This window comes from Pristiophorus japonicus, chromosome 9 (genome assembly GCF_044704955.1).
Source record: "Pristiophorus japonicus isolate sPriJap1 chromosome 9, sPriJap1.hap1, whole genome shotgun sequence".
Classification (NCBI taxonomy): Eukaryota; Metazoa; Chordata; class Chondrichthyes; family Pristiophoridae; genus Pristiophorus; species Pristiophorus japonicus.
This window is the reverse complement of record NC_091985.1, coordinates 204,511,639-204,534,370: the sequence shown is the minus strand read 5'-3', so window position 1 is coordinate 204,534,370 and position 22,732 is coordinate 204,511,639. Positions and strand designations below refer to the sequence as shown.

At 49.3% G+C, this 22,732-nt stretch overlaps 1 protein-coding gene across 1 annotated transcript in view; it reads left to right on the top strand.

The window, feature by feature from the left end:
- Positions 1-3,220: 3,220 nt before the first annotated feature.
- Positions 3,221-22,732, top strand: part of LOC139274078 (zinc finger protein 850-like) — a 56,505-nt gene continuing 36,993 nt past the window's right edge. The window contains exons 1-4 of the mRNA XM_070891128.1: positions 3,221-3,263; positions 6,493-7,160; positions 7,463-7,504; positions 16,150-16,505. Coding sequence (XP_070747229.1) covers positions 3,221-3,263; positions 6,493-7,160; positions 7,463-7,504; positions 16,150-16,505 — 1,109 coding nt within the window. The remainder of the gene's footprint in view (positions 3,264-6,492; positions 7,161-7,462; positions 7,505-16,149; positions 16,506-22,732) is intronic.

The window sequence follows — 22,732 nt, the reverse complement described above, 5'->3', positions numbered from 1 at the left end:
CGACATAAACTCTCGGAATTCGTAGCTTGTGAAACATGGTCCGTTATCACTAACCAGGATGTCCGGCAAGCCATGGGTTGCAAAGATCGCATATAGGCTTTCCACAGTGGTGGATGACGTGCATGAATTCAGAATGATGCACTCGAACCATTTCGAATATGCATCTACCACAATAAGGAACATCTTACCCATGAACGGGCCCACATAGTCAACATGAATGCTTGACCATGGCCTGGTGGGCCAGGGCCACGGGCTGGGCGGGGCCTCCCTGGGAGCATTGCCCAGCTGGGCACATGTGTGCCTGTGAACACAATGTTCCAGGTCCGAATCAATTCCAGGCCACCAAACATGTGACCGGCAATAGCCTTCATCAGCACAATGCCTGGGTGCTCGATGTGGAGTTCCCTGATGAATGCCTCCCTGCCCTTCTGGGGCATAACTACCCGGCTGCCCCATAGTCGGCTTGGATGGAAAGTTCATCCATCCGTCTGTGGAACGGTCTGACCTCCTCAGGGCATGCTCCGTGTGCGGGCGCCCAATCCCCAGTCAGGACACATTTCTTAATCAGGGATAGGAGGGGATCTCTGTTTGTCCAGATTTTGATCTGGCAGGCTGTGATGGGGGAGCCTGCGCTGTCAAAGGCATCGACAGCCATGACCATCTCGGGACTTTGCTCCGCTGTCCCCTCAGTGGTGGCCAGTGGAAGCTGCTGAGCGCATCAGTGCAATTTTCAGTGCTGGGCCGGTGCCGGATGGAGTAGTCGGAGGCAGCCAGCGTGAGAGCCCATCGCTGTATGCGAGCTGATGTGTTGGCATTGGTGGCCTTGCTGTCTGACAACAGGGATGTTAATGGCTTGTGGTCCGTCTCTAATTCAAACTTCCTACCAAAGAGGTACTGATGCATTTTTTTTACACCATAGACACATGCAAGCGCTTCCTTCTCGACCATCCCATAATCCCCGTTCTGCTTGAGAATGCGACCTGGAGGCATAAGCCACAGGTTGTAGTTGACCCTCAGCATTGCCCTGCTGCTACACGCACCCAACCCCATAGGACGATGCATCACATGTCAGAACCAATTTTTTACAGGGGTCGTACAGGGTCAACAACTTGTTTGAACAAAGTAGGTTTCGCGCCTGATCAAAAGCCCGTTCCTGACAGTCCCCCCAAAACCAATCGCAACCCTTATGCAGGAGCACGTGTAGCGGCTCCAACAACATGCTCAAGTTCGACAGAAAGTTCCCGAAATAGTTCGAGTCCCAAGAATGAACGCAACTCCAATGTGTTGCAGGGCCTGGGTGCTCGTCGAATCGCCTCTGTTTTGGATTCGGTGGGCCGAATCCCATCTGCAGCAACCCTCGTGCCCAGAAACTCAACCTCAGGAGCTAAGAACAGACATTTAGACTTCTTGAGTCGCAGGCCTACCCGGTCTAGTCGGCATAGCACCTCCTCCAGGTTGTGGAGATGTTCCTCGGTGTCTCGATCCGTGATGAGGATGTCGTCCTGGAATACGATCATTCCAGGAATGGATTTAAGCAGGCTTTCCATGTGTCATTGAAAAATTGCGGCCGTTGATCGAATGCCAAACGGGCACCTGTTATAAACGAACAGTCCCTTGTGCGTGGTGATGGTGGTCAGTAGTTTAGATTCGTCGGCCAGTTCCTCAGTCATATAGGCTGAAGTGAGGTCAAACTTGGTGAACAGCTTGCAGCCTGCCAGCGTGGCGAAGAGGTCCTCTGCTGTCGGGAGCGGGTATTGATCTTGTAGGGACACCAGATTGATGGTGGCCTTGTAGTCTCCACAGATCCTGACAGAGCCATCCTCTTTTAGGACGGGCATGATGGGGCTCACCCAGTCGCTGAATTCAACAGGCGAGATGATGCCCTCTCTCAACAACCGGTCCAATTCACTCTCGATCTTTTCCTGCATCACATATGGCACCGCTCTGGCTTTGTGGTGCACTGGCCTGGCGTCTGGGGTGATGTGTATCGCTACCTTAGTGCCTTTGAAAGTCCCGAAGCCCGGTTGGAATAGTGAATCGAATTGTTGTAGGACTTGTGAGCACGAACTTCGCTCCACAGATGACATTGCGTGAACATCCCCCCATTTCCAATTCATCTCGGCTAACCAGCTCCTCCCCAACAGTGCTGGACCATTGCCCGGGACAATCCAGAGCGGCAGTCGATTCACTATCCCATTGTGTGTGACAGCCAACATTGCGCTGCCTAGTACCGGAATGATTTCTTTGGTGTAAGTCCGTAATTGTGTCACTATGTGCTAATTTGGGTCTATTGGCTTTAAGTGGCCATAGCTTCTTAAATTGCTGAACGCCCATGAGTGACTGGCTGGCCCCAGTGTCCAGCTCCATGCGTACAGGGATGCCGTTTAATAAAACGCTCATCGTCATTGATGGCGTTCTGGTGTATGAGCTGTGAATATTCGCCACATGGACCCGCTAAGCCTCGGCATCCATCGATTTGCCCCAAAAGTCATCCTGCCTCAAAGAACCCTCTTCTGGTCCATCCGCCTCATATATTAGTCTGGTTGCAGGCTTCCTGCACATTCGAGCTAAATGGCCACTGAGATTGCAGTTCCTGCAGACAAACTGTTGAAATCTGCAAGATCTAGCTGAGTGTTTTCCCCCACACCTCCAGCATGAGTTAAAGTTTCTATTGTTGGGAACAAAGGGACTATGGCCAGGCATTCCTCGCTGACTGTCCCTTTGACTGCTGTTAAGTATCCTATTAGTGGGTGTCAATGGCCCCGTCCCGGGCCACATTGTCCACTGTGATGGCGTGAATGTCTGTTCAGCCTGCCATTGTCTCTGTTACAGTCCTACTCTGGGGTCTATTGCTGCCTGGGGAATGTTGGACTGCCCCTGCCTGCCTGCAGGGCTCTGAGTCGCATTGATGATGTTGACTCCCTGATCCATCACCGCATTAGAGGCAGAGTTGCGCGCGTATATTATTTTCGTGTCTTCCTCCCCCGCCATGAAAGTTTGAGCCATCAACGCCGTCGCTTCTAAGGTCAAATCCTTGGTCTCAATTAATTTGTGGAAAATTCCCGCATGACCGATGCCCTCGATAAAGAAGTCCCTTAGCAAATCCCCGCTGCAGGCGTCTGTGAACTTAGAGGCTGGCCAAACGCCAGAGGTCTGCTACGAAGTCCGGTATGCTCTATCCTTCATGACGTCAGTGGGTGTAGAATCTGTGTCAGGCCACATGTATGCTACTCGACGGTTTGAGGTGCTCCCCGATCAATTCAGTAAGTTCTTCAAAGGTTTTGTCCGCCAGCTTTTCGGGTGCTAGTAAGTCCTTCATGAGCGTGTAAGTCTTTGGTCTGCAGCTGGTCAAAAGATGAGCCCTTAGCTTGTCGGCCGCTGCATCATCTAGCCATTCTTTCGTAATGAAGCTTTGCTAAAGCCTCTCGACAAAATCGTCCCAGTCTTCCCCAGCATAGTACCGTTCCTCTGTGCTACTGGTGGCCATTCTCGTGGGCCGTGAATTCCCGTTTCTTGTCGCCAATGTAAAGTCCTTACTCTACAGCATGAAACCACACGAGGCACATTCTGGGGACAAGGTCACTCTGTGACCTGCTCTCTTTATTTACAGGACTCCAAAGATGATGACCCTGTGTGGGAGACACTCCTTACCTGATCACACAAAGATAAAAAGAGTGTCTCCCACAAGTTCACCCCTTGTGGTCAAGGTGTGCATCTAGGTTGAGTGTATACATTCATACAGTGGTGTTACATTGTGGTTACATACATGACACCCTCCAAGGCCTCGCCCCTCCCTATCTCTGTAACCTCCTTCAGCCCGCCAACCCTCTTAATAAGGAGTAATAATTTTCAGTGTCAGAAGGGTCGGTAACAAGAGTGAAGTTGAGGTAGAAGATCAGCCATGATCTTACTGAATGGTGGAGCAGGCTCATGGGGCCAATGGGCCTAATCCTGCTCCAATTTCTTGTGTTCTTAAAGGGTAATGGAAATGCAGAACTCGATGTTTCCCATATAATGAGGCTGGGGGCCAATTGATCAGGCTCAAGGGGCCGAATGGCCTATTCCTGTTTCTATGGGCCCAAGTTTCCACACGCGCCTAGAACGGCGCAGTCCCGACCTGGACGCCCGTTTTTCGCGCCACAAAGTGCGCCTAAAAAAAATCCTCCGTATTCTCCACCTCCCTGCAGGTCCTCTGGCCCTCGGCGCAGCGCAGCATGAGCTGTAGGGGAGCGGAGCCCGGTCCCTGCGCTGAAAACAGTGCCGGGACCTCTGTACATGCGCGCTACAGTGGGCACGCAAATGCAGTAGCTCCAGGCGCCGAACTGTGTGGGAGGGGCCCGAAGCATTCAGCCCCTAGCCCTGGCCGAATGGCCTCACTGGGGCTATGTGAATAAGGCTCCTCCCACGGCCAGCTACTGCTCCCCCCCCTCCCCCGACTAGACCAGACACCCGCTCTCCCCCGCCTCCGGACCAGACCCGACACCCGCTCCCCCCACCCCCGACTGGACCCGACCCGACCCGCCCTCCTGTTCCTGCTCCCCAACTGGACCCGACCCGCGCTCCTGTTCCCGCTCCGCCCCCCCCCCCCGACACGACCCGAGCTCCTGTTCCCGTTCCCCGACTGGACCTGACCCGACCCACGCTCCTGTTCCCGCTCCGCCCCCCGACTGGACCTGACCCGCGCTCCTGTTCCCGCTCCGCCCCCCCGACTGGGCCCGACCCGACCTGCGCTCCTGTTCCCGCTCCCTGCCTCGACCCGACCCGACCCGCGCTCCTGTTCCCGCTCCCCGCCCCCCCGACTGGACCCGACCCGACCCGCGCTCCTGTTCCCGCTCCCCACCTCCCCGACTGGACCCGACCCGACCTCCTGTTCCCGCTCCCCGCCCCCCCCTACTGGACCCGACCCGACCCGCGCTCCCGCCCCCCAACCTGACCCGACCCCACTGGACCCGACCCGACCCCCGCTCCCGGACTGGATCCAACCTGACCTCCCTCTCTCCCTCCCTCCCTCCCTCTCTCTCTCTCTCTCTCTCTCTCTCTCCCTCCCTCCCTCCCTCCCTCCCCCTCTCTCTCTCTCTCTCTCTCCCTCCCCCCCCTCCTCCCTCTATCCCTCCCTCTCTCTCTCTCTCCCTCTCCCCTCTCCCCCCGTCCCCCGACCCGAACCGAACCTCCCCGACCTGACCCAACCCAACGCCACCTACCTGTAAATCTGGTGCTGGGGACGGGCCCTGCCCGAAGTCTCGGGCCGGCCCGTTCAGCCTTCGGTCCCGAAAGGCCTGCTGAAGCACTTTCACACAGGTAGGAAGATGGTTTATTTAATCTTTTCTTTGCTTATAAATGTTTATTCAGGTTGGATTTATTTGTATAATATTTGTAGAAGTATAAATAAGGATTTATTATAGAATTTAATGACTTCCCTTCCCCCCCCCCCCCCCACCTCGTTCTGGACGCCTAATTTGTAACCTGCGCCTGATTTTTTAATGTGTAGAACAGGTTTTTTCAGTTCTACAAAAATCTTTACTTGCTCCATTCTACTTTAGTTTGGAGTACGTTTTCACTGTGGAAACTTTCAAATTCGGCGTCAGTGGCCGGACATGCCCCCTTTTGAAGAACAAATTCTGTTCCAAAGTAGAACTGTTCTACCTGACTAGAACTGCAGAAAAAAAAATGTGGAGAATTGCGATTTCTAAGATAGTCCGTTCTCCACCAGTTGCTCCTAAAAATCAGGCGCAAATCATGTGGAAACTTGGGCCCTGTGTTCCTACTTACAGTGACGACTTTTGTAAACAGCTTTTACAGGGGTTTAGAAGGGGAGGATACGTCGAGGGGATTAAACCTGGACCCCTCCTGTTAATGTGACTCAGTCACACTGGTCGGTGCCTTTACCCACTGAGCCATTGGGAGGAGGCTCCAGTGACCCTGCTGGAAAATGCACGTGTGAGGCCTCAGGTGAGGACAGGGGAATAGCTTGTCGACACTCATTGTCGAGGTTCACACGTGGACATTGGGCACATGGGTCACATATTGGAGAGAAACTGGTGAGTGTAGAACTGAACCCAGCCAGAGTCAGCACCTTCAGGGGAGGGGAACCAGTGAGTGTAGAACTGAACCCAGCCAGAATCAGACATTAGTGAACCAGTTGGGTTTTTACGACAATTCGATCGCTTTCATGGTCACTTTGTTCTAGTGCCAGCCCCACAAATTAGCAGGCTCATTAAGTTCAAATTACTAATCTGCCTCTTTGTTTTCTCTCTCACACTCCCTTTTTACTGTTTCAAATTAATTTTACAGGGTATTAGAAGGGGAGGATTTGCAGACGGGAAACTCAAATCGCAGACCGCATCAAGATCTGACAGCGTCACTCGAGTCGTCGGGACCCGAATATCATTGGCCTCTCAATATGGAAGCAAAAAGCACCGTTGACAATGGGGAGAAAGTGTACACGTGTTCTGTGTGTGGACAAGACTTCAGCCAAATCTCTGGCCTATTGAGACACAAACGGGGAGAGGCCGTTCACCTGCTCCGAGTGTGGGAAGGGATTTGCTCGTTCATCCCACCTTCTGATACACCAGCGAGTTCACACTGACGAGAGACTTTTTAAGTGCCCGGACTGTGGGAAGAGCTATAAACATTCCGGGGAACTGACGTACCATCAACGTGTTCACAGTGGGGAGAGACCGTTCAGGTGCTCTCACTGCGGGACTGGGTTCATTCGATCATCTAAACTCGCTATACACCAGTGCACTCACACTGGGGAGAGGCCGTTCACCTGCTCTGTGTGTGGGAAAGGATTCAGTCGGTCAGGCAGCCTGCTGAGAAAGCAGCGAGTTCACACCGGGGAGAGACCGTTCACCTGCTCTGTGTGTGGGAAGGGATTCAGTCGGTCAGGTAGCCTGCTGAGACACCAGCGAGTTCACACTGGGGAGAGGCCGTTCACCTGCTCTGTGTGTGGGAAAGGATTCAGTCGGTCAGGTAGCCTGCTGAGACACCAGCGAGTTCACACCGGGGAGAGACCGTTCACCTGCTCTGAGTGTGGGAAGGGATTCACTGATTCATGCAACCTGCTGAGACACCAACGAGTTCACACTGGGGAGAGGCCGTTCACCTGCTCTGAGTGTGGGAAGGGATTCACTCGGTCATCTGACCTGCTGAAACACCGAGTGCACACCGTGGAGAGGCCCTTCACCTGCTCTGAGTGTGAGATGGGATTCACTCAGTCATCCAACCTTCTGAGACACCAGCGTATTCACACTGAAAGTGCTATAAAAGTTCAGCGGAACTGAGCTGCCATCAATGTGTTCACACTGGGGAGAGACCGTTCAGGTGCTCCGTGTGTGGAAAGGGATTCATTCGGTCATCCGACTTTCTGAGACACCAGCGAGTTCACACTGCAGAGAGGCTGTTCACCTGCTCCGAGTGTGGGAAGGGATTCGTTCAGTCATCCGACCTTCTGAGACACCAGCGCACTCACACTGAGGAGAGGCCGTTCACCTGCTCAGAGTGTGGGAAGGGATTCACTCGGTCATCCTTCCTCACTGAACACCAGCGCATTCACACTGGGTAGAGGCCGTTCACCTGCTCAGAGTATGGTAAGGGATTCACTCAGTCTTCGATCCTGCTGAAACACCAGCGAGTTCACAAGTGACTGCAGAGGTGGGATTCTGCTGTTCTTGCTGCTGTTAATCACATCCCGGACTGAACCATGTTCATTCTGACAGTTGTTTTTTTTTCTGCTGATAACTCCTATAACTGGGCTGGAGTTTAATATTCTGGATGAATGGGAAATAAATCAGCTTTGCTTTTCACACATTGCTGTGGATTTTTGTCTTTCCCACCTGAGTGTTTAGCATCACCTGGCGAACTCAGAGAGGACAATCTGGGGGGAGGATTGTACGGTGAGAACAGAACTTCAGCCTGGACACAGTCCTTCAGGGCCACACTGAGAGGGCCAAACGGCACTTTGGTCTTTCTCGTCTATCATCACCGACAACAAAGTCGCCATGCGGGTTAATCTTGAGCTGTGTCAGAAATGTGTCCCAGCCGCTCTCTTCCATGGTTTGGCAATGCTAAATAGTATATACTTCAATGCAAGGAAGATGATACAAAAGTTGACTGTGTGGTTGATAGTGAAAAGCTATAGACTGCAGGAAGATATCAATGGACTGGTCAGGTGGACAGAACAGTGGCAAATGGAACTCAATCCGGAGAAGTGTGAGGTAATGCATTTGTGGAGGGCTAACAAGGCAAGGGAATACACAATAAATGGTAGGACAATGAGAAGTGTAGAAGAACAAAGGGACCTTAGAGGGCATGTCCACATATCTCTGAAGGTAGCATGAAGTAGATAAGGTGGTTAAGAAGGCATACAGAATACTTGCCTTTATTAGCCACGGCACAGAATACAAGAGTAGGGAGGTTATGCTTGAACTGTATAAAACACTACTTAGGTCACAGCGAGAGTACTGTATGCAGTTCTGGTCACCACATTACAAGAAAGATGTCATTGCACTAGAGAGGGAACAGAGGAGATTTAGGAGGATGTTACCTGGACTAGAGAATTTAGCTATGAGGAAAGATGGGATAGGCTGTGGTTGTTTTTTTGTGGAATAGAGGAGGCTGAGGGGAGGCCTAATTGAGATGTATAAAATTATGAGGGGCCTAGATAGAGTGGATAGGAAGGACCTATTTCCCTTAGCAAAGGGTCAACAACCAGAGGGCATAGATTATAAAGTGGTAGGATGTTTAGAGGGGAAATCTCTTCACCCAGAGGATGGTGGGGGTCTGGAACGCACTACCTGAAAGGCTGGTAGCATTTAAAACGAACTTGGATGTGCACTTGAAGTGCCGTGACCTACAAGGCCACGGACCAAGAGCTGAAAAGTGGGATTAGGCTGGATAGCTCTTTGTCGGCCGGCACAGACACGATGGGCTGAATGGCCTCCTTCAATGCTGTAAACTTCAGTGATTCTATGATCCTGTACTTACAGTGATGAAGTTTGTAAATTATGAGAAATATAGAAGATTAAGGGGTGATGTAATTGAGGTGTTTAAGATGATTAAAGGAGTTGATGGGGTGGATGGAGAGAAACTATTTCCTCTGGTGAGGGAGTCCACAACAAGGGGACACAACCTTAAAATCAGAGCTCGGCCGTTCAGGGCTAATGTCAGGAAGCACTTCCTCACACAAATGCTGATTGGCTGTTTCTCTTGTCTGGAGAGTCTAGAACTAGGGGTCATAGTCTCAGGATAACGGACGGCCATTTAGGACTGAGTTGAGGAGAAATGTCTTCACTCAAAGGGTTATGAATCTTTGGAATTTTCTGCCCCAAAGAGCTGTGGATGCTCAGTCGTTGAGTATATTCAGGGCTGAGATCGATAGATGTTTGGTCACTAAAGGAATCCAGGGATACGGGGAATGTGGAGTTGAAGTACAAGATCAACCTTGATCTTATTGAATGGCGCGGCAGGCTAGAGGGGCCGTATGATCTACTACTGTCCCTGTTTCTTATGCTCTTTGATAGAAAATTCAAGCATGCTGCAAAGTTGAGAAAACACAGACCCCAGTCACAGACCCCTGCCTACGTGAGAGCCAGCACATTGCATTGAGCCATAAATCAACTTGACATTTCAGGACTTTGGGCAGAGAGCCAATTATGGGCTAACAACACAGACTGCTGGATCAATTGAGCCAATAAGGTCAAAGAGGGTGAGCTCACAATTGTAAATTGATCCAGGATAAGTACAGACATTTTTTGCCATGTGTTGCAGTGTAATAAAGAGATGTAATTCAGCAAGAACTCTGTTGCTATAGCTGGAATAAAGTTATTTTTAATCTACAAGCGGATTTCGCATCTCATTGAAAATTAAGAGATCTAACAATTTTGGCGTCACGAACAGAATCGCTGAGGGAAGAAACTGAATTTTGGACATCGGACCTACATACTGAGGTAAGGACTCCACTTTATAAAAATCCTCGGTCAATTGTCTAAATTCACCTCCCCTTCTACGCGATTCCGAAAGCCTCCGGTTTGTGAACCCTCCAGTTGGTAATCAGCTCGAGGTCCCGTAGACGTTTAAACTTCGGCGGTGTGTTAGTTAATTCATCACCGACCCACTGATCGGCTGGAAAGCCTACGACTTGCGACTCCAGTAAAGAAATTAGTACTATGGCAGCAGAAGATAAGAGCAAAGAATTGCCTACAACTGTTAAAGGCGGGCGGGCACCACCTGAGGTTTCGATAGACGAAATCTTCGAACAGTTGAAAGAATACATAGAGCAACAATTCGACTCATCCAAAACCTGTATTAAGATCGAATGAAAGTACGGTACCTCCAAAGGACAATGGTCCTTGGATGAGATCAAAAGGGTCTTGGGAAAAACGACCTGTATGAAAAATAAAGAACGAACCAGATGGTCCCTAGCCGTTATGGGACAGATCCAACAGCGGAATGAGATTATGATGCTGTCCCAACATGATAGGGACCTGACCAGTTCAATTGCAAGCAGTTTGTGAACAACCGAGACTTGAAAAGTTGGAAGTGGAAGTTAAAGATCTTAAAGGTGAAATTAAAGAATGGAAAAAATCATTAGGTCAAGAGACAGTAATAGGAAAAGGGAAATGTATCGGTCAATTCCCAGGGTACCCATGTTTGGATAAATTAAAAGCGCAAACCCGAAGACACGACCAAGGAATAGATACGGATTCTGAGTCTTCCGACGATACAGGGTCGGAGGATGAAGAATTAGGGGTGCGCTTTGCCCCGTTTAAAAAAAGACAAGTTGTAGTCAAATCAGAAGAAACTGCGGATGAGGGCAGAACCAAAAAAATGAAGAAAAGGCTGTATGAAAAACACTTAGTTCATGATCCGGCAGACCCAGAGAAAATTGATAAATGGTCCAAGGAATTGCCCAATCCAAAGAAAGGGGGAGTGAAAACATGGGACCAATTGGACCGCTTAAGAAATATATAGCAACTTCATCCCTGGGGCGGAGTGCAAATTTTGACCATAATGGTGCCAAAAACACAATGAAGAAAATTGTACGACAAGGTAGAAGAAGCTTTGGGGCGGGATGAACAAGAATTAGACGCAGGGTGGGATGCGATTAAACATTGGCTGCAAGCCTTCAGTCCAGCTAAGACAGACTGGGGGAAAATTGCAGCCTGCCAACAGAAAGAAACAAAGGAGGTCCTGGAGTATGACGAGAGGTTTAGATGCACATGGCTAGAACATTCGGGTATGAATAATACGTATGAGGAAATGGATTGTTTGGACCCCTGAAAGCAGCTTTCGTGGCAGGTTGAAAGCCAGAACTGTCCAAAATGCTTAAGGTAGTGTTACTGGACTGGGAAGGTAGAGGAACTACCTTTGTAGCGTTGGTGGATCGATGTAACCAATTAGACAGGGATATGAGAGCTAAAGTCCGAGCTGTGCAGGCTATGGGATGGAAATCCCAGGATTCCGATAAACAGTTATTAGGAAAATTACCCGGAAAATATCATTAATGTGGGAAAGAAGATCACTGGGCCAAGACGTGCAGGGCGAAACAGCAAGGTCATGGCCGGGGAAGAGGACGCAGCCAGGGATACAGTTCAGCCAACAAACCAGGCTTGTCACAAGATAACGACCTCATAGAAGCATTTAAGCGACTGACAATACAACAACAGAAAGAGTTACTTGGGATAGCAAAAAACGATTAGAGCCCGCCCTGGTCCCCCTCCTCGCACTAATACAACAGAGGGGAGATGGGCTATATATAACTGTGAGGGTGGGCGATAAGGATGTGGACTGTCTTTTAGACACTGGTGGAATTAACAAGCTTACCCCTACAATATGGAGACTTTTTGCTGTTGGATGGTAGGGCACGTACAGCCTATGGAGTTGGGGGCCATAAAATGGAAATTAAAAGGACAACACCGGTACTTATAGGGCTGGGTCCACATGAACTAACCACGCCGGTCTGGATAGGCCCAGTAGATCAACCCCTTTTGGGAATGGACGTTCTAATCCAAGTAGATTCATCGTTGCATTTCGAGGATGGTTGGGTGACATGGTCAATTAGAACTTTGAAGAAAGACAAATTGAAGGAACACCTGATATGGGCTAAAGATAATAACGATTGTAGCCTACTCCAGATGGAACCTGCGTCATTTACTGGGACCAAGCCTCCATGCACTAAACAGTATTCCATCAGTCCAACTGCCATTGCGGGAATCCTACCTGTTCTTCAGCAATTGGAGGAAACAAGGGGTGCTTATTAAAATGCATAGCTCCTCCAATAGCCCCGTGTGGCCGGTACAGAAATCTAATGAAACTTGGCGTTTGACCGTCGATTATAGGAAAGCTAACCAGTGTATTGATCAAAAAGCTCCTTTGGTTGCAGATCCCTCCACCATTTTTAATGCCCTCAAACCGGAACATAAATATTTCTCGGTTATAGATATGCCCAATGGATTTTGGTCGGTGCCTCTGGCACCAGAGGTTCGACAGTGGTTTGCTTTCACTGTCCAAGGACAACAGTATACTTGGACCCGATTACCGCAGGGTCTCCACAACAGTCCTACGGTATTCCACGTGGCTTTACAAAGCTATTTGCAAGAATTACCTCCCCTGTCATCCACAGTCATCCAATATGTAGACGATATCCAGCTAGCTTCAAACACGGAAGAACAGCATGAACAAGATCTACGAACTCTGCTGGACCACCTTTGGCTGAAAGGACATAAAGCCAGCATCGACAAAGCACAAATATCCCAAGAAGAGGTTGTATACCTGGGACAAAAGATTTCACAAGGAAAGAGAAAACTTACCCAGTATAGAACTGCAGCCATTCGGGCTGCTAAAAAAAACCACCACTATTCAGGAACTAAGGTCCTTTTTGGGATCGTGTAACTTTAACAGAAATTGGATTGACTCCTTCACAAAGCTTGCTCAGCCATTGAATGATATCTTAAAAGGGAAATGTACCTCTAAAGAAGCCATCACCCTCACTAAGGAACAGCAAGAGGCCTTCCTGAGCTTGAAAAAGGCCTTGTGTTCAGCACGGCTCTGGGAATCCCCGACAGTGGTAAGCCATTTACCCTGTTTGTCCATGAGAAAGAAGGATACATGACAGCTATACTGACACAAGAACATGGGGATCGGCAAAGACCTATTGGCTATTATTCAGTAAAACTGGATGCGGTAGCCCTCGGATGGGGAAGTTGCCTAAGGGCCATGGAAGCTACATGTCGAGCGGTAATGATCACTGCGGGTCTAGTCCTCGACCAAAAGCTAATTGTCAAGTGTCCCCACACCGTATACGCTTTGCTGTCTATGAATAGAATGTCTCAGGTGACAGCAGCTAGATGGACTCGCTGGACAGCAGTTTTGGAAGCTCCTAATCTCTATCGTCCGGGCCAGCCCAGTTAATCCCACAACTATGCTCCCGATGTCAGAATCGTGGGAGCAAGAGGGGGGAGAATGTGGAGAGCATCACTGCGTGGAGATTTTAAAAGAAACAGAAGAAGTAGTCTTAGCAGCAGAGCAGCCTCTACACAACCCAGACCTCATCCTGTTTACAGATGGTTCCTCCTTTGTTGACAATGGTACCAGAAAAACAGGATGTGCAGTTACAACCTTATGAGGTAGTGGCAAAAGGATGTTTACCCTCAGGAACGTCAGCACAACAGGCTGAGTTACTGGCCCTGTCAGAAGCATGTCGAATAGCAGAAGGACAGACAGCTAATGTCTACACAGATTTGTGTTATGCTTTTGGAGTCGCTCACGACTTCGGTCTGTTAGGGCAGAAAAGAGGATTCCTCGCTGCTGCTGGTACACCTATCCGAAATGGAAAAGAAGTCCGAGACTTACTAGAGGCCATACAATTACCTCAGGAAGTGTCCATCCTGAAGTGTAAGGCCCATACCAAGGAAAATACCACGGAAGCACAGGGAAATGCCCTAGCCAACCAGGCAGCTAAAGATGCCACCTCACAGGGCGCTCCCCCAGAAGAACCAACACAGATGTGCAGATTAAAAGCACTCAGGACTCTGACACGAGACCTTCAAACAATGCAAGGCGAGTGCTCCTGAGGAAAAATGGACATGGATTGAGGCAGGAATTAAGCTAAGCCAAGATGGTGTCTGGAGACAAAGAGTTACCGACAAGCCAGTCGCGCCACAAGCCCTTATGTCTTTTTTAGCCCAACAGATCCACTCGTGGGGACACTTGGCCTCATAACAGATGATGGTACAGTTCCAGAAAAGCTGGTGGGGTCGGGGATTTAAAAAACACGCCCAGCTGGTAGCAGAAAAACAATTCTGGACCCATCATGGTAATGCCCCAACTGAGGCCCCTTGCCCCTGTCGGACCATTCCAGCATCTGCAGGTCGATTATATATCTCTCTCTCCATGCCAAGGATACACTAACATTCTTGTTATGGTCGACAGATTCTCTAGATGTGTAGAAGCTGTCCCAACTAAAAGAGCCACAGCCAATCACACTACAAAGATCTTGTGTAAGGATTACATTCTCGAGTGGGGAGTCCCGAGTAGCATTGACTCAGATCAGGGAACCCACTTCACAGGTGCTGTCTGCCAAGAAGTCTGTAGGTTACTGAACATTACGTGGGATTTACACTATCCTTATCACCCACAATCATCAGGACAAGTAGAGCGAATGAATCGAACTCTGAAACAACGGCTTGCCAAATATCACCAAGAAGGAACATCATGGCCTTAGGCACTACCAATAGTGCTATGTAGCATTAGGGTAACCCCAAATAGAACTACCGTTCTAAGCCCTTTTGAAATTATAACAGGAAGACCCATGTCACTGCCAGGAACTATTGATTTACCTGAGTGGATAATTAATCAAAACAAAACAGGCAATGCGTTTCAGGATACGGAAAACTGGGCACGTAAATGGAAGTCAGCAGGTTACAATCTGGCTAACCTTGAAGGGGGGTACCAACAAGGCTACAATAATTCTAAACGGCCCCCATTTTTTGTTATCACTAATACAACATGGGTAGGAAGACCGGGGGAATCGGTCCATCTGATTAGAAACATCAAAGGAGGCCAAAATATGGGGTATAGTAACTGCTCCCGGAATTATAATGTAATCAAGCCACGGAACTGTCCAAACTGGGCCGATGTGGGAATTCTTAACATAACGGGGATTCTGAATAAAACAGATGGAAAAGCCTGGACAGGCCCCGGAGTGTTGCTGACAAAGAAACAGCTAACATTCATTGCCTATAATGGCACCTATTGGGTGTGTGGTCACAAGACCTACCCTTGGCTGCCCCAGAATTGGACGGGATCCTGCTATTTAGACTACATTGTGCCACATGGAGATTGGGCACATGGGTCACATAGTGGAGAGAAACCAGTGAGTGTAGAACTGAACCCAGCCTAAGCCAGCACCTTCAGGAGAGGAGAGGGAGGGGAACCAGTGAGTGTAGAACTGAATCCAGCCAGAACCAGCACCTTCAGGAGAGGAGAGGGAGGGAAACCAGTGAGTGTAGAACTGAATCCAGCCCGAGTCAGCACCTTCAGGGGAGGAGAGGGAGGGGAACCAGTGAGTGTAGAACTGAATCCAGCCAGAATTGGTAGTGAAAACTGGGAGTGGAGGAGAAACAGTCTAGAGATGTGCGATGTGCTTGAATTTCAGCACAGCAGGAGGGACAATGTGTGGGACAGGGATTTACAGCTTTAGGGGAACAAGAAAGGAAAGAATGTTCCATGGAAACTACATATGCCTATTCTGAATTTCTGTCCTATACTTACAGTGATGAGTTTTGAAATCTCCTTTTCCAGGGTATTAGAAGGTGAGATTTGCAGACAGGAAACTCAAATGAAACATCACGTCAAGATCTGATGTAGTCATTCGATTCCTCAGGACTCGAATATCATCAGCCTTTGAATGTGGAAGGAGAAATGTTTCTCTGTTCTGTCTATGGGAAAAGATTTCAAACATCAGTGTGACTGGAAAAGCACCGAGACACACAATCGAGTGAGAGTGTTCCAATGCACTGACTGTGGAAAGAGCTTTAACCAGTTATACAGCCTGAAAAAAATCGCACCATTCACAGTGGGGAGAAACCGTACATGTGTTCTGTGTGTGGACGAGGCTTCAACTGATCATTCAGCCTGGAGAGTCACAAGGACACCCGCACCATGGAGAAACTGTGGAAATGTGGGGACTGTGGGAAGGGATTCAGATTCCCCTCCTGGATGGAAGCTCATCGACGCAATCACACCAGGGAGAGGCCGTTCACCTGCTCTGTGTGTGGGAAGGGAGTCACTCAGTTATCCGACCTGCTGACACACCAGCGAGTTCACACTGGTGAGAGGCCATTCACCTGCTCTGTGAGTGGGAAGGGAGTCACTCATTCATCCGACCTGCTGAGACACCAGCAAGTTCACACTGGGGAGAGGCCGTTCACCTGTTCTGTGTGTGGGAAGGGAGTCACTCAGTCATCTGACCTGCTGAGACACCAGCGAGTTCACACCGGGGAGAGGCCGTTCACCTGCTCCATGTGTGGGAAGGGAGTCACTCAGTTATTCGACCTGCTGAGATACCAGCGAGTTCACACAGGGGAGAGGCCGTTCACCTGTCTGTGTGTGGGAAGGGATTCACTCAGTTATCCGACCTGCTGAGACACCAGCGAGTTCACAAGTGGCCGCAGGGGTTGGAATCTGCTGTTAATCACAGCAATCTCCTCGGCACGGGAATGGAGACAAGTCCAGACCAAGTAACGGGCTGAGTTTAAACTTTCTGGGCCTATGGGGTTGGTTTATATCAGACAGGAGGAGATTGGTGTCAGTGACTGTGGGATTGGTTGATATCAGACAGGAGGAGATTGGTGTCAGTGACTGTGGGGTTGGTTTATATCAGACAGGAGGAGATTGGTGTCAGTGACTGTGGGGTTGGTTTATATCAGACAGGAGGAGATTGGTGTCAGTGACTGTGGGATTGGTTTATATCATCTCATCAGTTCCCCCACAGGATTCCTATTGTAAAGGGTAAGCGAGTGGCATGGCAGCAGCATAGTTATAGATTTAATGGTGGTATATTTTAAAGCTGGGGTGTCCCATATTTTTTCTCTCGTGGGCAGCGCAGATTGTACCTTGGGGCCGTGACTGTCGCGGAGGTTTCAATCTGCTCTCAATGGTTCTGCTGTATCTCTACTCCTGCTGATTGTCTTGCAGGCCAGGACCACGCCGATTTCTGGGCCAGGCCACTGCACGTTGCTCCCTCTGGTGGCCCCAGCCTGTTGATGGTCTTGCGGGCCGGGGCCATTAGAGGGAGCAACGTGCGACGACCCGGCGCGGTCCCAGCCTGTAAGACCATCAGCAGGCGGGGCCATTAGAGGGAGCATTGTGTGCTGCTGCAGGAAGGCTATGGCTGTGAAGAGGGCAACTGGATTTGACATCACCCAAATCCAGGTCACTGATTGGAGTGCGGGCAGGTACAGCTGGGGCGGTGAGGTCAGGGCGAAGGAGCGGCGAGAGTTCGTAGAGGGACGTGGCCGGGGCCCAGGAGAAGCACGAGTTCAGGGGCAGCATGAGCCAGCCTACATTGCGGTATGGGTGCGCACTAGGTCCGTGCAGCAGAGCTGGTCTCCAGTCATCTTGGTTAATCCTTGCCACTGGACCAAGACCTACCTCTGTCAAGTCCGTGTGGTGGCTGGTGTGCAACGGTCACCACACGTTAAAAAAATCCACGCACAGGCACCTTCCACCCTTCAGTATGTAGTTCGGGATCCGGAATATTAGGTCCTTCATTGAAACACCTGAGAACTCATCCCTTTTTTGACGTAAAGCAAGTCATCCTCGTTTAGAGGGACTGCCTATGATGATGATGATGGTTTATATCAGACAGGAGGAGATTGATGTCAGTGACTGTGATTGGTTAATATTGGATTCAATATGTCTCCTGGGCTGATAGCTCCTTACTGAGCTGCTCTTCTCTTCAACGGTATCCTTGGCCATCCTTTGCCCTTTCTTCCCTCAATCACATTTCTTCCGTTGCTTAAGATACCCTGGCTCTGATGGTGAAGGCATTTCAGGCCAAACTACAGGTTTAAAGCTGTCCCTGCTGAGTCTGCCGCCCATCCCCCGACCCAGCGTGTCTCTGTTCTCACTGAGCTCATTCACCTGCCGGAACTCTGCTAAAACTTGATTCCATCACCTGGATTCCTCGTCAACAGGACTACGCTGTTCTACTGACCACACTGTGTGACTCAGCGGCTGTGTCTCTGCTCTGCTATTGAGTCGCTTCAATGTCTTCAGCTGCTGAATTCATTTCTCACATCGGTTTCCGAACTGCTGGGCTTCAGTCTAGACTACGTGTCTGCACTGGACTACACTGGATTGCACTGTAAGATTTACCTGCTGTGTCTCTATCTCTGCTGCTCAAAAAAAAGTTTTAAATAATTGAAACTGCGGCCGTGTGTACTGAACTGGTTCCAGTAGTATTTCAGCGCTGTTGGCCTATAACTAACACCTACTGTTTCACTCGCTGTCTGGTGACTCGTTCGACCAGTTTCCAGCTTTGCTGCGCTGGCTTGTGATTTTACTTTTTCTCCGCCGCTTTGATCTACAGTGACCTCCAACTTGCATCTATTTCGCCATCAGCTTCCTTTCCCGCCACCGACTCTGATTCCTATGGCAACAACCTCCCTCCTCGAACTCTCTGCCCCTCAAATAGCCTCTGGACTTCACTCGCCTGCTACACCTGTCTCTGAATTTGGACAGCGGTTCATCGATGCTCTGTGCTGGCCCCATCCTGCTTACGCCGGCTTTGTCCCTCCATGGGACCTCGGACTTTGACCCTGGTTCTAGCCTCAAGCCCGTTTTAAGTGGAGCCTGTCCCAATGGAACAGCTCCGTCTTTCCCTAGTACTGGTGCCAGTGTCCATGAAGCAAAACCCTTGCCTCCCACATCACTCTTTGACTCACACTTTTAATTTCCCAATCTGCTTATCCCTGTACCAATTGCTGCATGCCTCATGTAACAATCCAGAGATTATTACCTTTGAGGTTCTGCTTTTTAATTTCGATCCCAACTCCTCAAACCCCTTCAGCAGAACCTCATTCCTAGTTCTACCTATGTTATTGGTTCCTACATGGACCACGACAACTGGATCCTCCCCTTCTCACTCCAAGTTCTTCTCCAGCCGTGAGGAGATTCTTTAACCCCGGCACCGGGCAGGCAACACAACCTTCGAAACTCCCGGTCACGTCTGCAGAGAACAGTATCTATCCCTCTGACTATACTGTCCCCCACCACAACTACATTCCCTTTCAAAGTGTCCAGGTAACTCTCCCCCTCCCTGATGCCCCACAATGTCTGCACCTCAGACTCCAGCTCAACAACTCTGAGCTGAAGCTCCTCAGGACGCAGGCACTTACTGCAAAGGTGTTTGTCCGGGATCACAATGCTCTCCACAAACTCCCACATGCTGCATTTGTGACACACCGGCCTGCACTGCCAGCCCTATATCACCGTGTTCTATTTAATTAAATGTTATTACATTTGTATTTAAGTAACTTATTTTACAGTTTAGTTCTTTGACTTCTTACTTGATCTGCATTGAGTAATGGATAATGACATTAAATATCTACCTGTAACACAAAGCACTACAAACAGTGTGGGCAAAAAGCTGCAACTCCTTCCCCCTCTTCTCCAAATTCCCACTCTTTCCAAGTTCCCAAATAAACTATTCTGTTTAAGTACACTCCGTTTAAGCCTTGATCTTATTGAATGGCGGAGCAGGCTCGAGGGACCGCATGGCCCACTCCTGCTCCTATTTCTTATCCTCTTATGTTCTTCAAGGATAGTGGAAATCTAGAAATCTGTTCCCAATAAAACTGAGGCTGGGGGATAATAGAAAATTACAAAACTGAGATTGATAGATTATTCTTAGGCAAGGGTATTAAGGGCGATGGAATCAAGGCAGGAAGACGGAGTTAAAATGCTGATCAGCCATGATTTAATTGAATGGCGGAACAGGCTCAAGGGGCCGAATGGCCTTTTCCTGTTCCTATGTTCTGACAGTGATGACATTTGTAAACTCCTTTTACAGGGGATTAGAAGGAGAGGATATGCAGACAGGATTAAACCTAGGTCCCTCCTGTTCCTATCATTGAGTCACACTGGGCGTTACCTTTACCCACTGAGCCATTGGGAGGAGGGTCCTGTGACCCTGCTGGAAAATACACATGTGAGGCCTCAGGTGAGGACAGTGGAATAGCCTGTCGACACTCACTGTCGAGGTTCACACATGGACATTGGGCACATGGGTCATGTATTGGAGAGTGTAGAACTGAACCTAGCCAGAGTCAGCACCTTCAGGGGTGGAGAAGGAGGGGAACCAGTGAGTGTAGTACTGAACCCAGCCAGAGTCAGCACCTTCAGGGGTGGAGAGGGAGAGAAGGGTAAAATAGTAGCAATTTGTGCAATATGCTTTGTTCTCTCCCTGGATCTTAAACTACTGAACTCACTCTTCCTCTAAAACTTCAGCTTGGTGCCCCTCAGTCCCGACTCCTTAATTTACCTCCCCTTCTCTCCTCCTCTTTCCCCCTTGGTTGTGTTGCACACTCTGGGCCTTGGGCCTTCCCCGGGGATTCTCAGTATGAACAGGGGGGATGTATGTTGAGACAGGATGTCCCAGCTCTCCTCCTTTAAAGGGACACGGAGAGGACCAGCTCACTGAATGGTCTGTTTTATGACATCACTGCAGTGCCTAGCAACCAACCTGCCTGAGCCCTGTTTGATGGGACAGTGTAGAGGAAACTTTACTCTGTATCTAACCCATGCTGTACCTGCCCTGGGAGTGGTTGATGGGACAGTGTAGAGGGAGCTGTACTCTGTATCTAATCTGTGCTGTACCTGCCCTGGAAGTCTTTGATGGGACAGTGTAGAGGGAGCTTTACTCTGTATCTAACCCGTGCTGTACCTCCCCTGGAAGTTTTTGATGGAACAGTGTAGAGGGAGCTTTACTCTGTATCTAACCCGTGCTGTACCTGCCCTGGGAGTGTTTGATGGGACAGTGTAGAGGGAGCTTTACTCTGTATCTAACCCGTGCTGTATCTGCCCTGGGAGTGTTTGATGGGACCGTGTAGAGGGAGCTTTACTCTGTATCTAACCCATGCTGTACCTGATTGCAGAGAGCTTCAGGCAGACCATATGATCTCAGAATACCCCATTCCCCAGCACTGACATCCGTCACCTCGATGAGAACATAATTTAACACAAAGATAAGAGAAACCCATCAGTTTCTCCCCGGACACAGATCCGGAGGGACAGTGAGTGTCCCGAACATTGTTGTACAGTGTACTCGATAGTTCCTCCCTGGGTCTGAGCCTTTTGGTGATGATTTGAATTTGATGTCCTCGAGTTACTGACTCACCGACTGGTGGAAGTAGTTTTTCCTCATTTACCTGATCAAATTTTGAACACCTCCCTCAGATCTCCAATTCCCCTTTGTTCGAATGAAAAGAGCCCCTGTTTCTCCAATCTCCCCTGATAACTAACACAAGAGATTAATGTGCAAAGTTAAAGCACATGGGATTGGGGGTAGTGTGCTGACATGGATTGAGAACTGGTTGTCAGACAGGAAGCAAAGAGTAGGAGTAAATGGGTACTTTTCAGAATGGCAGGCAGTGACTAGTGGGGTACCGCAAGGTTCTGTGCTGGGGCCCCAGCTGTTTACACTGTACATTAATGATTTAGACGAAGGGATTAAATGTAGTATCTCCAAATTTGCGGATGACACTAAGCTGGGTGGCAGTGTGAGCTGCGAGGAGGATGCTATGAGGCTGTAGAGTGACTTGGATAGGTTAGGTGAGTAGGCAAATGCATGGCAGATGAAGTATAATGTGGATAAATGTGAGGTTATCCACTTTGGTGGTAAAAACAGAGAGACAGACTATTATCTGAATGGTGACAGATTAGGAAAAGGAGGTGCAACGAGACCTGGGTGTCATGGTACATCAGTCATTGAAGGTTGGCATGCAGGTACAGCAGGCGGTTAAGAAAGCAAATGGCATGTTGGCCTTCATAGCGAGGGGATTTGAGTACAGGGGCAGGGAGGTGTTGCTACAGTTGTACAGGGCCTTGGTGAGGCCACACCTGGAGTATTGTGTACAGTTTTGGTCTCCTAACTTGAGGAAGGACATTCTTGCTATTGAGGGAGTGCAGCGAAGGTTCACCAGACTGATTCCCGGGATGATGGGACTGACATATCAAGAAAGACTGGATCAACTGGGCTTGTATTCACTGGAGTTCAGAAGAATGAGAGGGGATCTCATAGAAACGTTTAAAATTCTGACGGGTTTAGACAGGTTGGATGCAGGAAGAATGTTCCCAATGTTGGGGAAGTCCAGAATCAGGGGTCACAGTCTAAGGATAAGGGGTAAGCCATTTAGGACCGAGATGAGGAGAAACTTCTTCACCTAGAGAGTGGTGAACCTGTGGAATTCTCTACCACAGAAAGTAGTTGAGGCCAATTCACTAAATATATTCAAAAGGGAGTTAGATGAAGTCCTTACTACTAGGGGGATCAAGGGGTATGGCGAGAAAGCAGGAAGGGGGTACTGAATTTGCATGTTCAGCCATGAACTCATTGAATGGCGGTGCAGGCTAGAAGGGCCGAATGGCCTACTCCTGCACCTATTTTCTATGTTTCTCTCTTCCCTGAATCTCTCTTCAGTGAATCTCTCTGCATCCTCTCCATGGCCTC